We start from the raw sequence: 19049 nt of genomic DNA, 5'->3' as shown, positions 1-19049 counted from the left end.
TAGTACTATGTTTGCAGGCGAAAAGTGAAAAAAGAAAATTACATCCATGAAAATTCCACGTTTCCCATCAAGAGTGACTAAATTATACGAATATATCAATGTTACAATAAGTTCTTTTACCTTGCAGTAATTGTCAAGGTTTCTGAAGGAATATACGGAGCATGGGAATTTGTATCTAAAAATCATTTGAAAGTGCCTTAAAATTATGCTATGTTGTAAAACTTCTCTGTTAACTTTTTATCACAATTTTTTTATACGCTTTAAAATTGTTATCTCGTGTTTTTTTGCTGTTAAGTTGAGACTATTATTATATATAGTAGTCTCGTTGTTGAATAACAGATTAATCACGTAAAAAGAAAAGAGAACACTTTACATGTAATACACGGATTTTCATCATGTGTATTCCGTTTTTATTTTTTATTAGGCCACCAGAAAGACTTCCGCCTAACAAAATAGGCTGAGCAAAGCAAAATTAGTTTGTATATTGATACATGTTTAACAAAATAAACCAGCATATGTAACATGGATCCTTAAAAATCTGGAATCATGAACTCTTTTCCACAAAATCATAACGTAAGTTCTGCTAAATGATTTTAAAAATAACAATAAACTTTTCATCCATGAAAGGAAGGTTGTCCTTGACCCTGTATCGAGTGGATGACTGTTGGTTTGGCCTAAACTTTTGACACCGTTAATGTGTCTATTTTAAAGTAAAAATGAAAACTTTATCGAGTTTAATTTAAATCCTCAATAATTTCAAGTACAACAGTGAAAAAACGGTACAGGAACAAACATTTATATTTATTAAAAATTTACACGACTGACTAAAGTGGTCTAAAGACTAAAAAAGAGAACACTTTACAGGTTGGGACAATCACCCATTATCAAGGGTAGTAATGTCCTTAACTGTCAGATGTCAAATGGTCATTTTCGGCTACCATTAGTGTCAAATTGATTAAAATTTTACTGTGATTTGCCAAAATATTCTTATTGTGAATCGTCAGAGGTCTCGTGTTTATCATTACCGTTATTTTTGGAAAAAATTGACCGTGATTCATCGAAATGATTGTTTTTATAAAGAAAACGCACATTTTATCGTCATGAACCAAAAAGTAAACATTATTGTCATTTGGCATATTTGTTTACTATTATTCGTCATGAAGGTACCCCCATGTGGTAGTACACCCTCGAGCTCATTATCTTGATTTTAAAATCCTATTTTGGATTCAATATGTGATGTGTCAGATATTAATTTTTTGTGCAATTGTTTCAAGGAAAATATTACAAAGGATTTAATCATTAAATAAAAGACATTAACTCTCAACTCTTGGTTAGCATTGTTTCCAAATATCTGGATGTTTTCAGGGGTGGATCCAGACAGATTGAAAAAGGGGGACCCCAACCCAGGACAAAAGGGGGGATGGGTTTCAACTTTCAAATGATCACATTCAAATGCATTTATCATCCAAAAAAATGTTTGGGGGGGGTCCAACCCCCAGACCAGACCCCCCCCCCTGGATTTGCCAATGGTTTTATAAATTAATGATGAGTATGATTCCTGAGTTATTTGGAAGATGCTTTTTTTCTGGGGGGACCAATCTTGTAATTTACTCGTTTTTCTAAAAAGTTCTCAGTTACCAAAAGGTAAAAGTTGCTGCTATTAACATGATTAACTTGAACAAATGCCATTTTCATTATTTTTTGCAAAATTCCAAATTTTTATTTTTTTTGGCACTGAAAAGTTATAATCCCTTATTAGATACAGGCACTTGTCTCAGAAAAAAGTTCTACATACATTTAATTAAGAATTTTTTTTTCTGAGACAAGTGCCTGTTCCCTTAGAGCTACATTATGTATATATACAAGTTACATTGCACATGTACATGTATACATGTATGCATGTATGATACCCCAAATGAGTTATTATCTTCTGTTGAGATAAGAAACCTCGAACCTGAAAAAAAATGAATGCACATTAGAGTGGAAATATTAAAGCATCAATACGTCATTTCTGGAATCTCTTTCACTGGAAAAGGTCTTTAATTTAGCATGCATTCATGACATCATGTACCAGATAGAAGGCACGCCTGTGTCGCTGCTATTAAAAACTAAGTACTTTCATAATTGTCATTCTTTACGGTAGTATAGAAATGATTTATGTTTGGTAAGTACATAATCTTTGCCCCCTTAGGAATAAAGGAGGGTGACCATCTTATATAAATTATAACTATTAGATTTTAATTTTTTATTTTATTCTACTTTAACATTTTGTTTAAAGATGTGTCCATTGGTTTTACACATGAAAATTAGACATTCTTATTTTACACCATATGGATGATATGTGACTATTCTATTATAAATCAAACATCAAACATCAAACATCAAGTATCTTTTTACAAATAAAATGTCAAGTAGGAAATATATTCGTGAGGTGTTAATTCTTACAATACTGTTATAATATAATCCCAATTAAGATAAATCACAAAAACATTCTCCTCATATAAACTTGCATGATCTTTTAGATAGATCAGAACTTTACAGTATACAAAAAGATAAGATACATTGTAGGATAATTTCATTAACCAATATCATGATACCCAGATTTTGAGCTATACAATCCATTGAATTACAGAATAAAGCACACTCAATTATTGTCAATGAAATAAGTGATTAGAATGATTAAAGTCATTGAAACGAAAACATGTATACACATTTAAACAAAGTAACATAATTATAAACCATGTTATTTACAAAACATTAAGTACTTTTAAAAGCCACTGTGACCTGGAGAAATTGCATTTCTTAATCAAAATGTATAGTCCTAGGTCTATGGGAGACAACTCCTAATTGTTTCTACACACATGTACATGTATACTGGGATAGAAAGTTTCATTAAATTGTTTGTTAAGCATTATCTGCACTCTTATCAATTTTAGCAGTTTAAATTGATTCTTGCTGACTGATTTAAACTTATTATTTATTTCATTTTTTTGTAGAATGGTGATCCTGCAGAATTTCATCAGTTGATGACCAAAAAGTTAATTCAGTCCATTCATCAATTCTTTGCTATTAACTACCAATTCTCAAATACCTTAGCAGTAAGAGCTCAGTTGCTAGTCCAACTTGACAACAGTCAAGATCGTCTGTACCAATTTGAAAATTCTGTTTCAAAAGATGATATTAAATTACCCATAAATGCACCAGATGATGACGTAAAATCTACAACTGCAGGAAATGACAAAGAAATACAGACTGATCTTCTGACAAACGTAGCTGCCACACAAACAGAAGTTTTATCTGAAGAAGTAAAAATTGTCAAAGTTACAAGTGAGTTTAACAATAGAGTAAATGCTAAACTACATGTAAGTACAGTGTACATTAGATACCTCTGATTTATATTAACTCCTCATACATGTACATGTTAAATGACGTAGATACCAGGATTAAAATTTTGTATGCCAGACACAATTTTTGTCTACATAACTTATTAAGACTCATGAGTGATGCTCAAATGAGGGGGGATAGGACTTTTATCGGGACTCAGGGATCGGGTGTTTTTAAGCTCAGGATTGCGGGATCCGGGAATCCTTTTTTTCGGATTTCGGGACGTCAGGATTTACTTTATTTAAATTTGGGACCTCGGGATTTCGTTTTTTTAAGTCCGGGATTTCGGGATCAGGACCCCTCCTATCCCCCCTCTCAAATCAAACAAGTTTAAAAGGCAAAACAAAGTTGAAGGGCATTGTCAATTTGAGGAACCAAATTCTGAAAGGTTTTGCTAAATACATGTACATGGTTTATCATTCTAGGGTAGAAAATTCTTAACCTACATACATGTACATATTGTATTTTGAAAAATTCAAAGTTTTGTAAACAGTTAGTCAATTCTCAGTTCCGGACATCCTGACATTTAAATATTTTTCGAGGGGTGAAGCCAATAGAAATCATCTAGATTTTTCATCGATTTGAAGGTGATTACTGATTATTTATATTGCAGATTATTTTTTAACCAGTAGATATAGTATGATAAAAATCAAAATTGAGATATTATATATAGTGTCTTTAACATTAATATTAAAAGAGTAAAATTACTATATTCAACAGATGTCAATATACATCAGTTAAATTAATTTGCATTGAAGACTATGGAAAATCTAGAGGATTCTTATTGGCATTACCTCTCAACATTGTTCAGTCAGGATTCTACTTCTTCAAAATCATCTTTCCATTATGCCAGTTCATTTTCACAATCGTAGAAATGGAAGCTGTGGTAGGGATGATGCGCTGCCAATTTTGCTCTTGGAAACCGATAAATTTATCCACATTGCACCATTACGATCCTTATATGTCAGTTGTATTCTAAAAGACAAATGTATCAACTAGCTAATGAGCATCAGTTAATGATCTTGTCTGCATTGATTCAACTTAAAACTATTGTCTGATCGGTTGTCAGGTGGAATTTTCGAAAATTCATACACATTTAAAAAAATTCTAATTAAATATTTCGTGGAAGGGCAGACTAGATTTTTTTAGTGGTTGAAGACTATAAACCCAAGATACAAGTATCACACACAAAAAATTATAATTTTTAGAAGATATGCATTTTCATCATCCAACTTGAAAGACTGTCGTCAAGTACTTTTAGTAAGAAAATAGCTATTGGAACACGCCTACTGTTGTTTTTGTGATTTCATTAGAAACAATGTAGGTATTCCACTTGACCCATATATTTCATCTTTTAGAACCGTGATTTTTTTATGTTATAATAGCAACCTGTAGCTTTGATATATAAAAATGATAGAATCTGAAGCGAAACAGATGTATGAAATATTCTTGCTTTGTACGATATCAAGACAAAATATTCAACTCAAACACGCCCTAACAGAAAGGTGCACTCCATTTTCTCTTTTCGAATTGTAACAAATTTTTTGGATTTTTTTCTGGAGTCACATATAATGGAAGGGCAGACATGATAATTACTGAACTAATAGATTGATATGTTTTCCGTCTGTAGTAAAAAAAAAATTTAAATCGGAGGTTATGCATTTTCTACATCCAACCTGAAAGATAACCATTTCTTCGACTTGATATCTAATTGTTCTGCTATGTTCTAGATAAATTAAAAACTTATGCAAATGGGTTTTTTAAAATGAAACACTAAAGTAATTGAGAAGAAAATTGTCATTTTATTTGTTTCTATTAATTTTTAAAATTTTTGTCACTATAGTAAACATTACAGTAAGCATTTATCGCCTTCTCTAACAAAGAGCTTCGATACTTTTGTTTTATTTCAACTGGGTTTCCGTCTGTGTTTACATAGCACAAATACTTATCATTGATTGGTCATGATAAATGCATGAATTTAAATTAGTAATTTGTATATTTTTTTACAAACGTATGAACATGATGAATTTAAGTTAGTAATTTGTATATTTTTTTTACAAATGTATGAACATGATGAATTTAAGTTAGAATTAGAATATTTTTTTTACAAACGTTTCAACATGATGAATTTAGGTTAATAATGTGTATATTTTTTATACAAACGTTTGAACATTATGGATTTTAGTTAGTAATTTGTATATTTTTATACAAATGTTTGAACATGATGAATTTAAGTTAGTAATTTGTATATTTTTTATACAAACCTTTGAACATGATGAATTTAAGTTAGTAATTTGTATATATTTTATACAAACGTTTGAACATTATGGATTATAAATTTAAGTAAGTACAATGTAATGTGTATTTTTTTTATACAAATGTTTGAACATGATGAATTTAAGTTAGTAATTTGTATATTTTTTATACAAACGTTTGGCGTACTAAATTATAATCCTGGTACCTTTGATAACTATTGAACATGATGAATTTAAGTTAGTAATTTGTATATTTTTTTTACAGGATCAACTAGTAAAGATCAGAAAGCAGTTGAACCAGATGTTAAACACAAAGAGGACAATGATAGTGAGGATGTCTGTGTTGATGAATCAGACTCAGATCATGCTGCTGATCTTGTTGTCCTACCGACAGTACCACCAGAGGATACCAGTTCACCAGAAAAATCCAAAAATGAACCAGTTTCTTGCCCACTTTGTTCAGCTACCTTCAAAAGTCAAGGCAAAGTTGAGAATCATTTGAGAGTTAACCATGATATAGGGAATGTCTATCTCTGTAGTTTTTGTGAAGAAATTTGTCCATCAAATCGAGCCTTGCATCAACATCTAGAGGAGAAACATGACCAAAAGCAACCTCAGGCAAATACCAAAAAGAGAGGGAGGAAGCCATCTATTCGGAATGTGAAAAAGCTTACCTCTGGTCTTCCCTTGAAGAAAAGCCTAACTGTAACTAAAGCACTTAGTAAAGCTCAAAATAAAGGAAGCAAGAAAAAACTTAAGACTGTTAAAAAACAGAGAATTCCTCCTCTTAGACTGAAAATAAAAAATGATCAATATGTCAGAGAAAAATTTTCTTGTGAGGAATGTGAAAAAGTGTATAGTTCAAGTAAAGCTCTGCGACGTCATGATCTATCTGCGCATAAGAAAAATAAATATGGTTGTAATATCTGTGACAAAAAGTTCTGTAGTAAAGAATCTCTGTATCACCATAAACGAGGAATACATGCTGGTGAAAAACCTTACACCTGTGAAGAATGTGGGTCATCATTCAATTTTAGCCATAGTTTGAAACTTCATATGCTTAAACATAGCGGAAAACGACCTTTTCAGTGTGTGGAATGCGACAAAACTTATCTTACTTCTAATCATTTGAAAATGCACATGATTGGAGTTCACCAAAATAACAAAATTCACACGTGCAGATTCTGCAGTAAGTCTTTTGCATACAAAACAAGTTTAAAAGTTCATGAAATGACCCATGAAAATATAAAACCTTACAAATGCAAATACTGTGACAAAGGTTTTGTAAATAGTCATTCACTAAAATATCACACAGAATCTAAACATGAAATGGACAAATGGTTTAAGTGTGAAGTTTGCCAGAAAGAGTTTAAAACAGAATTCTCTATGAAGACTCATAGACGTCGTCATAGTATGGATGGCAATAGGTTCATGTGTGATGTGTGTGGACGACAGTTCATGTACAAGAGCACTTTAGAAATACACACAGCCATACATAAGGATGAGAAGACCTACCAGTGCAGTACCTGTGGTAAATCCTTTAAAACGTATGCCACCCTTTATTCACACCAGTATGTCCATAAAACTGAAAGTCCTTACCCTTGCCCTGAATGTGGAAAGCCTTTCAAAACTAAAGAGAGGTGCAAGGCTCACCAGAAAAGGCATGCTGGTACCAAGTCTTACTCATGTGATATATGTGGAAATTTGTTTCAAGACAAAGGTGGACTGTCTAAGCATAAGAGAACAGTCCATGCGGATTATAAGCGATTTGCTTGTCCTGTTTGTGGGAAAACTTGCTCAAGGGCAGATAATTTACGTGTTCACATGAAAATTCATGGAAAGTTAACTCAGAATTCGGAACCTATTGATACAACAACATCCATAGAGTCACAGGTTGAGAAAGCTACTTATAATGCTGTGGCTGATGAAATGAATCGACAACAGCATGAACAGAGAGTGCAGGAACCAGAAGGCAGTGAACCAGCTGTAGGGGTAGCAATACCAGAGCATCGTAAACCATCTCCAAGTGCTGACAGCTATGCGTCTCATCATTCTGTCAGAGAAATGTCAGAATCACCAACGCTAACACCACTAGCATCGAGCCGTACCTACCATGAACAGTCTCATTTTACAAACATTTCCCCAGCACCAAATTTGAATGTACCTTTAGCTTTAACCTCTATGGCTAGTTCACACATACATCCTACAGATAGTAGTGATGTACCAACACCACATGGTGGCCCAGTAACACAGATTCCTAATCCTTCACCTTTTATGTACATGTGGCCTTATATTAATCCTCACCAGAATGTTCAGAATGCACAGGAACATGAATATTATGGACAGTGAAAGAAAGCCTGTTCTTTTTTAAACTTTAATGCCTTACCATACATTGTATGTACCAAATTTATATATTGTGCATTTATTTATTATTGTGTCACTTTTCTTTGATTGCACAAAATTGTGCATTTTTGTGTATACTTGTTTTTGTTTTGTTCAAACATAATCTGCATGCAAGCTTTCAGAAAATCTGTATTTTGATGAAAATTTACCCACAAAAATTCACACCTCACAAATGATTTGAAATGTATTTTTCATACATCACTAGTCATTTTGGGTCTATTTATAGATTTATTCCTTTTTTTTTCTTTCTCAATTATATTTTTTCTTTAAAATTAGATCGTATACATTTAAATATATATTTTCATAAATTGATCTTTGCCTAATTTTGTTTTACTTTTAGAAAAGCCATGATTTCTTTGATGAAATTAAATATACATATTCATCTCCTTACTTTATTTTAAACTTAAAAGTGTCGGAAGAAAAAGTTACACAAAGAAAAAAAGAAAGATAGTATGCATGCATAGCTTGCTCGAATTTTACTGTAACTAAATAAATTTGTTATGGTCTTATTTCTATTATCATGTTTATTATATATATGCATGTGTTTAAATATTGTATTCTTCTGTATTATATATCATGTGACTTTTTTTTATTATAAAATATTTATAATTTTCAATATAATTGGAAAAAATGATAGTATTAGAGTATTATTTTAAGAGCATTGTGCAGTTTTCAAAATTTTGAAATTGAATTAATCGAAGTATGATACATTTTGTAGCAAATTTTCATTGAATTATATTTTTCAGTGTTTTTTAATTTTGTGAACAGTATTAATAAAAAAGAGTACAATATTTTAGATGTTTATTACATCTTTGCATATAATTCAAAAATGTTACTCATTTACAAAATTAAGAAGAACAAGTCAGAAAAAGTTATTGATCATTTAAATCATCAACCATCTATATAGTATTTATTATTATGATTATGTCAATACATTCTCACTGAACCTAAACTACTGTTACATGTAATTCAGAAATTATTGTGATGTTTTATTATTGTGAAAAATGCGACAGGGCTATAATCGCAATAATTTAAACTTGCATTTGGAAATTTTTTATATGAATTAAACAGAATTTTTTCAATATCGCAAAGATTAAAATCGCATATTAGTCTAAAATGACAAAATCACAATAATAAATGCACTCAATAATATCTACATAATATATATTGTATATATTTATTGGAATATCCAGGAGACCAGCCCTTATTGTTAATTTTTTTAGTGTACATTTTACTGATTTGTTTTATCTCCCCCTTTTTATTTTTTGCTTACATTGTAGGTGTAACAATATGAAGCAGAGTTCCATTTGATAGGTTTTATATATATACATGTATGTTTTTTTTTATAATATAATTGGATTTATTTTTGTTCTGGACTGTCACGACTGTTCAAGCAGAGTTTCATGTGCATGATTTTTTTACAACCCCTACCAACCTTCATTAATTCAAGTAAAAATTCTGTATATTCCCAAACATTTCATAATGATATAGTCTGTATGCTGACAGAAAACATTTGTTATAGGCTTTAAATATTTATTGTTATTGGATATTTTACTATTTTCTAACAGTACACAAAATGTTCTTTTAATTGTTCATATATTTTGAAGAAAGTTTATGAAAATTCAGTTTTGTAAAAAATAAGCTGTGGGATAGGGTATGAAAGTTTTGTTAAATGCAAAATAAAATGCTATCAAAGCAGCAATGTTGGCAGTGTATTAAAATAATTTCTGATATATGTGAAAGCATATAAATTGTACCTCAAAACACATTTTGTCATACTTCTAAATTGAATATCTGCAAACAAAAAGTACAAGTTCAATACATTTAGGAAAGCAGAACTTAGTTTTGAAAAGATGAATTTCAGCTGATGATTTCAATGACAAGTTTTGTTGTGTAATCATGGTAATATGAACTTTTGTCTATAACAATTAACCACAAGCAGGTATCAATATTATTTTTTCGAAATATGAATGTAGCAGATGAGTGGTTTACGATTAATTATCTTGGCTACTTTAAAATTTTCAAATTTTGTAGTGCCATCTTTTATTATGATACCAGGGATTTTTTTTAAAGTCTTTATTAAAAATATTAAGAAACCAGACATCATGGTGGCTTACTACCCTTGTGGTGAAATAGTATGTGATGTGATATTATACATGGATTTGTTAACAACCACAGTTCATCATCAAGACAGAGTTCTAAGATTTACTATATTCATGTATATATATTTATCTTACCTCCTATACATTTCCAGGAATATGATTGGTTAAAAGCGTCCGCGTGCAAACCGTGTATATTTGATATTAGGTCAGTAGGGAGGCGGGGTTTATCTCATACACGGTTAGTAGTGGAGTTACGTCCCTTTATATTCCATATTAGGTAAGAAGGGGGCGGGGCTTATTTCATACACGGTTAGTAATGGCGTTATGTCCCTTTATAAAAACAAAACGGTACTGAGAAAAAAAGTTAAAAGTTCCAACAGACGAAGAAATTGATGATTAAGATTGAAATAAATTCATAAAACACATTTAAACCTTACAAGTCGTTATTGTTGGCATCTGTTTTTGTACGATCAATGGAAATATTTTCTTAATGCTAACAGTATTGAAGACTTGCTCATTTTGAGAATCACTAGTCTTAATTTCACACGTTAAGATAGTCGGTAAGATAAATTCGTTACATAGTGTGCTATAGTGACGTAATACGGTATATATGGGGTCAGTAAATTCCATATGGGGATTCGAGCTTCGCTCTCACCCCATATGGAATTTACTGACCCCATATATACCGTATTAGGTCACTAGCACACTATGTAACTAATAGTGTTATTATATATATAATTAGCAGTATTAAATCTAAATATATTGATTGAAATAATTATATTTTTTTATTCTAAAAACAAATATTACTTTGATCAGGTTAATTTTTGAACTTCCACTCCTTTTAAAATTATAAGAATAAAAAGTCATTGACTATAATGTCACTGTTCTGCTGAATCAAATTGTGCTAACTATATTTCTGGAGAATTTCGACAGAATTTCACAGTTTCTTTTCAATACACAGATTTTATCAGTAACTGTGTTTGTAAATGTGTTCTAATTTCATTATTAGTGAGTTTCAGGATGCTATATGCATTTTGGTTCCTGGATAAGTTAAAAACTATTTTCACTTTAAACTTTTTGTCATTCTTTTTCCTGAAACTGGTGCCTGGAAAATAACTTAAAATTTCAATTTGGATGATTTATAACAGCTTCTTCAGTAACTAGACATCTTCTTATTTTGAAATGTGCATATGATGATATTTTGAAATTTCTAACGAATTATTTATGATATTGCATTCAGTATGCTATTGCCAAGCTGTGATAACACCTTATTTCTTTTCCTTGAAGATATATATATATATTTATAGATCAAATTCATTATTTGGTTAAAACTTTCATGAAACTTTACTTATTTTTAACTTTGATTTTAATATTCACAATACCACTATGGCTTTTACATGATCTGTTGTATAGTTTATAGTTTTCTGAACCTTTTTATGTATGTTCTCTAGATCTGTTGCTTCTTTAATTTATTGCTACTTCTGACTTATTAGTCTTTTTATGATCTTGCACTTGGCTAAAAATAACTTTAATTTGGTTCAGGAAGGTAAAAATAAAGAGAAGTTATAAGTACGATTGCCAATGAGACAACTATCTACCAGAATTTAAATGTTGTAGACTGACCCAATCATTGGACATTTATAACCTCGTGTTGTCTTATACTGTTTATTTTGATTTTGATACTAGTTTGTTATTGTGCTATGAATGATTATTTGAAGGATAATTTATAATGTTCTTTCAAGGACATTTGATTCAAGAAATTTTGAAGGGTTACCTTGAAAGGGGGCGGGGTCGAGATCATGTTAAAAATACAAATTCCTTGGGTTATTACTAATGACACATTAATTGTAAATTTGAATAGCAGAAACAAAATGTACTGTGTCCTAAAAATATAGTCCTTTCCAAACAATACATTTTTATATAGATTAATTAGACCTTTGGTTTTCCCATTTGAATGGTTTTGCACTTTAATTTTTGGTGTGAGCCAATGCTCCATGTTGAAGGCAGTACCTTGACCTATAATTGTTTACTTTTATAAATTTTTAATTGGATGGAGAGTTGTCTCATTGACACTCATACCACATCTTCCTATATCTATATAAAATGATTACAGCATTTACCAAAAACATTAGACAGTACAACAGACAACACCAAAAACCAACTTCTTCGAGAAACATAACACAAAACAACAAAGAACAACCGTCGGTCCAGAAAGATTGAATTGGTTTATACACAAAAGAGGCCATCAATTAGTGAGGTCCCCATTTCAGCTTGGAAATGACTGTCTCATGTTAGCCCACTGTTTGATTTATTACGCCAAGTATTTGTATTCACTTGTAAATGTATATGAATCATGAATGGAAAGTGGCAAAATAAAACAGCTTGAATTGTATATTTATTAATGTGTGTTTATTTTTTTCATCATCTGTACATAGATATTGCAATATTTGAAAATGTGATGTTTGTTTTTTTAAATTATTTGTTTTTTATGTGTACCCTTTTTTCCAAATATGCATTTTGATTTGTTGAATTTTACACATTTATCATGTGAATATTTTTCCTGCTTGCAAGGTAAAACAAAATGTATTGATTCAATGTATGCAGGTCAGTATTGATAGTTATGGCTTAATGGATTAAAGTTAGAGAGATTAATTTTCTGTCTTTTTATCCTGCTTATAGAATACAAAATATTGCATCCAAAGTTATGCTGCCTTTTATGGAAACATTTCTATAAAACCAGGTTCAATCCACAATTTTCTACATTTGAAAATGCATGTACCAAGTCAGGAATACAACAGTTGTTGTCCATTCGTTTGATGTGTTTTATCATTTGATTTTGCTATTTGAATAGGGACTTTCTGTTTTACATTTTCCTCAGAGTTTTTATGCCCCATTCATGGGCATTATGTTTTCTGGTCTGTGTGTCCATCTGTTCGTTCATCCGTCTGTCCTGCTTCAGGTTAAAGTTTTTGGTCGAGGTAGTTTTTGATGAAGTTGAAGTCCAATCAACCTGAAACTTAGTAAACATGTTCCCTATGATATGATCTTTCTAATTTTAATGCTTAATTAGAGATTCAACCCAATTTCACGGTCTTCTGAACATAGAAAATGATAGTGCAGATGGGGCATCGGTGTACTTGGGACACATTTTTGTTATACAACTGCAAAAAATTTTTTTGGATCATATAATGGTATGATGTCTTTGTCGTCGTCTGAGTCGTCTGAAGACGCATTGGTTTCTGGACAATAACTTAGTTTAAGGTGAATACATCTTTATGAAATTTTTTCAGAAGGTTCAATACCACAAAATGAAGGTTGGGATTGATTTTTGAGATTATGGTCCCAAATGTTTAGGAATTAAAGGTAAAAAAGGGGCCCAAAACCAACATTTTTCTTGTTTCAGGATAATAACTTGTGTATAAGTATTTAAATTGCTCTGAAATTGTACCATAATGTTTAAAAGTAAAAGGTTGGGATTCATTTTAGGGGTTATGGGGCAAACAGTTTAGGAATTAAGGGTCAATAAATTTTTTTGGGGGTGTAATTATTGTTTACAATTTTTTAAAGGGATTCATATTTTTTTCTCATCACTTGCATCCGTTGTCCGTTGTCTTCGTCCGTCGTCATTAACTTTTACAAAAATCTTCTCCTCTGAAACTACTGAGACAAATTTAACCGAACATAGGGACGACATCAAAAGTTCAATGTAGGATAAAAAACTTAATTCACATAGTTTTTCCACTGACCCCCCCCCCCCCCCTCTTAACTTTTTGGGAAAAATTGATTTACCAATAGGGATATATGTAAAAATCGATTTTAGATATACAAAACTTGCAGAATTTTAACCCCCCACCCCCAAACTATTTGATTTAAGTTTTTTATCCTACATCGATCTTTTGATGTCGTCCCTTAGCCATAATCATCATTAGGATATCTAGTTTAAAAAATGCGTCCTGTGACCAGACCAACATACCAATATGGCCGCCATGGCTAAAAATAGAACATAGGGGTAAAATGCAATTTTCACTTTATAACTCTAAAACAAAAGCATTTAAAGCAAATCTGACAGGTGGCAAAAATGTTCATCAGATATAGATTTATCTGCCCTGATATTTTCAGAAGAATTAGACAACCTGTTGTTGGGTTGCTACCCCTGAGTTAGTACATGTAGTATTTTTTACAGAAATTTGGCAGTTTTTGTCTGGCCTTGACGAAGTCAAAAAGCGAGACATAGGTATGCTGTTTCCGGCGTGTGAGGCGATGTCATCAACAATGTATTAGTTTGTGATAAGGTCTATTTTATGGTGAACCACAAGTGGTAGCTCAATCATATTTGGTATGCAGTTGTATAAGCATTTGCACATCTCATTTCCATGGAGATTATTTGGCCCTGCCCCCTCAGTCATGGTCTATTGACCTCGAATACTTTTTCTTCTTTTACATAAATTAGTTTGTGATTAGGTCAGTTTATTGGGAACCACATGTGGTAGGTCAATTATATTTGGTATGCAGTTGTATAAGTATTGACATATCTTATTTCCATGGAGATAATTTGGCTCCGCCCCCTTAGTCTTGGTCTATTGACTGAAAATTTTTCTAAGTTATCATGTATTAGTTTGTTATTAGGTCAGTTGAAGGGGAACTATTAGTGGTAGGCCAATGCTAATTAGTTTTCAGTTGTATAAGCATTGGCACATCTCATTTCCATGGAAAATATTTGGCCTTGCCCCTCAGTCTAATGACTTTGAAACTTATCTTAGTTGACATGTATTAGTTTGTGAATAGATCAGTTTAAGATGAACTTCTGCATTTGCAAGTATCGTTTCCATGGAGATTGTATAGCCCAACCCCCCTCTTCATGGTTCATTGACTTTGAAACGTTTACATGTTAATGTTTGTATTTAGGTTTTGGAACGACTTATAATAAGTCAATGCCAATGGTATTTGGTATGCAGATCTTTGTATTAGAATTGGCACATCTTATTTACATGGAAATTGTTTAGCCATGAATATTTGCATAACTTGTGTAAGATGTTAAAGTATTGCTATTTTGATTTCAACATTTGCATAATCAAAATTACAAGAAGGCGAGACATATCTCTGTGATAACAGTTTATTTGTCTTTATCTTAGATACTATTATAGTATCTAATTATGTCTTATATAATCTAATATTGTTAATTATGTTTAACCATATTTTACATGATTTCCAAATCATCAGTAAATACAGGTGAGTGACACAGGCTCTTGAGAGCTTCTAGTTCTTCAAAATTTTTCAGTATTGTGCAATAGATTTGTAAGATCTTCGACCACATTTATTTTGTGTCAAAAACCTTTATTATGTTAAAATTTGATCACAATCCAAATTCAGGCATTATCAAGCTTGAATAGTGTGATCAAATTTGCTCCAACTGTTAAGGGTTTCGACCACTGTGGTCGTATCAGGCATTTTATTTTTAGTGTTAATGTCTCTCTCATAATGAGTAATAGGATAGCTTTATTTGGTATGTGCTTACCTTGCAAGGTCCTCTTGTCCATCATACAGTTTCCACCTGACCTCAACCCCATTTCAATGACCAGTGGACAAGGTAAAGTTTTGGTGGTCAAGTCCATATTTCAGATACTATAAGCAATAGGTCTAGTATATTTGGTGTATGGAAGGATTGTAAGGTGCACATGTCCAACTGGCAGGTGTCATCTGACCTTTACCCATGTTTCATGGTTCAGTGGTTATAGTCAAGTTTTTGTGTTTTGGTCTGTTTTTGTTATACTGTATGCAATAGGTCTAGTATATTTGGTGTATGGACAGATTGTAAGGTGCACATGTCCAACTGGCAGGTGTCATCTGACCTTGACCTAATTTTCATGGTTCAGTGGTAATAGTCAAGTTTTTGTGTTTTTGTCTGTTTTTCTTATACTGTGTGCAATATGTCTACTATATTTGGTATATGGAATGATTGTTAGGTGTACATGTCTAGCTGGCAGGTGTTATCTGACCTTGACCTCATTTTCATGGTTCAGTGGTCAAAGTTAAGTTATTGAGTTAGTTTTGGTCTTTTTTTCTAACACTATATGCAATAGGTCAACTATATTTGGTGTATGGAAATGTTTTATGATCTATATGTCAGTCACACAGGTTTAATTTGACCTTGACCTCGTTTTCACTGTTCATAGCTCAGTTAAGTTTTTGTGTTTTGGTCTGTTTTTCTTAAACAATAGGCAATAGGTCAACCATATTTGTTATATGGAAGAAATGTTAGCTGTACATGCCTGCCTTGCATGGTTCATCTGACCTTAACCTCATTTTCATGGTTCATTGGTCAATGTATAGTTTTCTTGGTTTATGTTAAGCTTATTTGACAGTTGTAATAAAGCTTTATATTTAGGATTATCAACATAAAATCAATGATTATTAAAGAAGGTGAGACATTTCAGCGTGTGTACTCTTGTCTTAAACTATAAGCAATAGGTCACCAATATTTGTTGTATGGAAGGATTGTAAGCTGTTACAGAATATGTCTTTTTAGCAGCTTTTATCCTACCTTGACTTCATTTGGATGGTTCATTGGTCTATGTAAGGTTTTCATAGTTAAGTTTGGTTCATGGATACTTTAAGCAATAGGTCAACTATATTAATGTGTAGATCGATTATGAAGTGTACATGTCTGCCTGGCATGGTTCATCTGACCTTGAACTCATTTTAGTTACTTAGAAACAATTCAAACTATAATCAATAGGTCATCCATATTAAGTGTATTGAATGATTGTAAGGTTAACATGTATTTCTCGTTTGGTTTATCTGACCTTCACAGACCTCATTTTCTTGTATCATGTTAGGTTTATGTGATAGTTGTACGGTAAAGAGATAGATATAGGAAGATGTGGTATGAGTGCCAATGAGACAGCTCTCCATCAAAATAACAATTTATAAAAGTAAACCATTATAGATCAAGGTACGGCCTTCAACACGGAGCCTCGGCTCAAACCAACAACGACAAGCTATAAAGTGCCCAAAAATTACTAGTGTAAAACCATTCAAACAGGAAAACCAACGGTCTAATCTATATATATATATATAAAAACAGAAGCGAGAAACACGTAGAAATTACATAAACAAAAGACAACTACTGCACATCAGATTTAGGACTATTAGCATATTTCTAATAACAATAGTTAGTAAAGAATGCCTTTCAGTGTGTGCACTCTTATTTAAATATAATGCATAATATTTACTTTATTGAATTATATAAAGTTATGACCGAAAAAATTACAAAATATTTGATTTTCAGTGTTCAGTTTTTATACGCCCGTTTACATGACGTATTATGGTATACCGTTGTCCGTCTGTTTGTCTATCTGTTTTCACAATGTCTGACATTAACCCACAAATGTTAACTTATTTGAATAAAACTGTGTTGAATTGTTTATATCTATTGATGTGAGCTCCCTTTCTGTTTTGTTTTTAAATAATTTAAGATTTTACGTTTCCGAGTTATGGTGTTTGATTCATTAAAAAAGTCCCCCCCCCCCCCCCCCCCCCCCCCAATTTTCGGACAATAACTTAGATAAGCTTATTGCAGTTCTCATGAAACTTTGGTGAATTGTTTATATCTTTTGATGTAAGCTACCTTTCGTTTTACTTGCATTTCTGATATGACTTTAAGAAGTCATTGAACTTTATTCTTCAAAAACGTGATCATGCGCTTAATGCACAGCTGTTTATTAGTTGATAGATTACATTACTTTAATGCAGTTGATAGTAAAAGTCTCTGCTTTACGATTTTTTACATCAATAACTGTGTTGAACATTCATTGAATGTTGTGAAACTTAGACAGAACCTTCTTTGTGATCCAGATTACTATAGCATTTGAAGAACATTTTTTGTTCTACTTTTTTTTTTATATTTTACTAATAAATGGACTCAAGTGATATTTAAGATAAAGTTTGCATGAAATGCAATCAAAACCGAATTGTCACTGACTTGATAGCTATATTTTACAGGCCTCATCTACCTTTGAGAGCTAAAAAAATAAGTGAAAAACATGTGCATGTCAAACAAGTTATCAATGGTATAGTCATTTATTCACTAAGCTAAGTTATGCCATATAAAAAAAGAAGATGTGGTATGATTGCCAATGAGACAACTAAAATGACACAGACATTAACAACTATAGGTCACCGTACGGCCATGTTTTTTTTTTAAATTAATGTGTACACACTTTTCCTGTGGATTTTGTCCTGCTAGCAAAGTAGAATGAGGTTTTATTGGTTCATTGTATGAAGATCAGTATTGGAAGCTATGTTAACCAATAATCAATGTACCGAAGAACTGAACATCGAATGACCGCAATTTCTGTTGGATGGTCTAAAAAAAAATCATAGTAATTAATACCTCGGATAAGAAAAAGTAAAATAACAAAAACTGAACTCTGAAGAAAGTCCCTTACAAATTGAATAATCAGATTGAAAATGAAACACATCAAACTGTCACACTCCTGACCATGACACATGAATTTCCCCATGTAGAAAAGGGTGGCTTAAACCCTTGTTTTATAGCTGACTAAACCTCTCACTTGTATGACAATCGCATAAAATTCCATTATCTTGATAACGATGTGTAATCAATTTAAACAGACATAATAGGAAAAAATGTCAATAATAGGGGTACAGCAGTCAACAGTGTGTTATAATCTTAATCACTATAATACAAATATGTCAACAAAGAAACACAGAAAGGAATATAGAAAAATCACATTAGCAAAATTGAAAAACAATAACACAAAAATACCTTAGCACAATAACACAATGAGAGATGTATAAGTACCGAGCCACGTGAAATGTATATTACCAAAAATAGACTACACAGTAAAAATGATATACAAAAAGACAATAAATGAGTACTATA

The 19049-nt window shown here is 31.7% G+C and overlaps 2 protein-coding genes across 2 annotated transcripts in view; one reads left to right on the top strand and one right to left on the bottom strand.

Moving 5' to 3' along the window:
* Positions 1-19049, bottom strand: part of LOC139521850 (hephaestin-like) — a 331235-nt gene that overhangs the window by 202122 nt on the left and 110064 nt on the right. The window lies entirely within an intron of this gene.
* Positions 420-8488, top strand: LOC139521851 (zinc finger protein 714-like). The gene is made up of 3 exons (XM_071315511.1): positions 420-573; positions 2997-3327; positions 5905-8488. Exons 1-3 carry the CDS (start codon positions 547-549, stop codon positions 7986-7988), a joined length of 2442 nt encoding a protein of 813 aa, XP_071171612.1. The 5' UTR covers positions 420-546; the 3' UTR covers positions 7989-8488.

This window comes from Mytilus edulis, chromosome 4, assembly GCF_963676685.1.
Source record: "Mytilus edulis chromosome 4, xbMytEdul2.2, whole genome shotgun sequence".
Classification (NCBI taxonomy): domain Eukaryota; kingdom Metazoa; phylum Mollusca; class Bivalvia; order Mytilida; family Mytilidae; genus Mytilus; species Mytilus edulis.
Note: the sequence above shows the minus strand (reverse complement) of the source record. Positions and strands in the feature narration are given on the sequence as shown.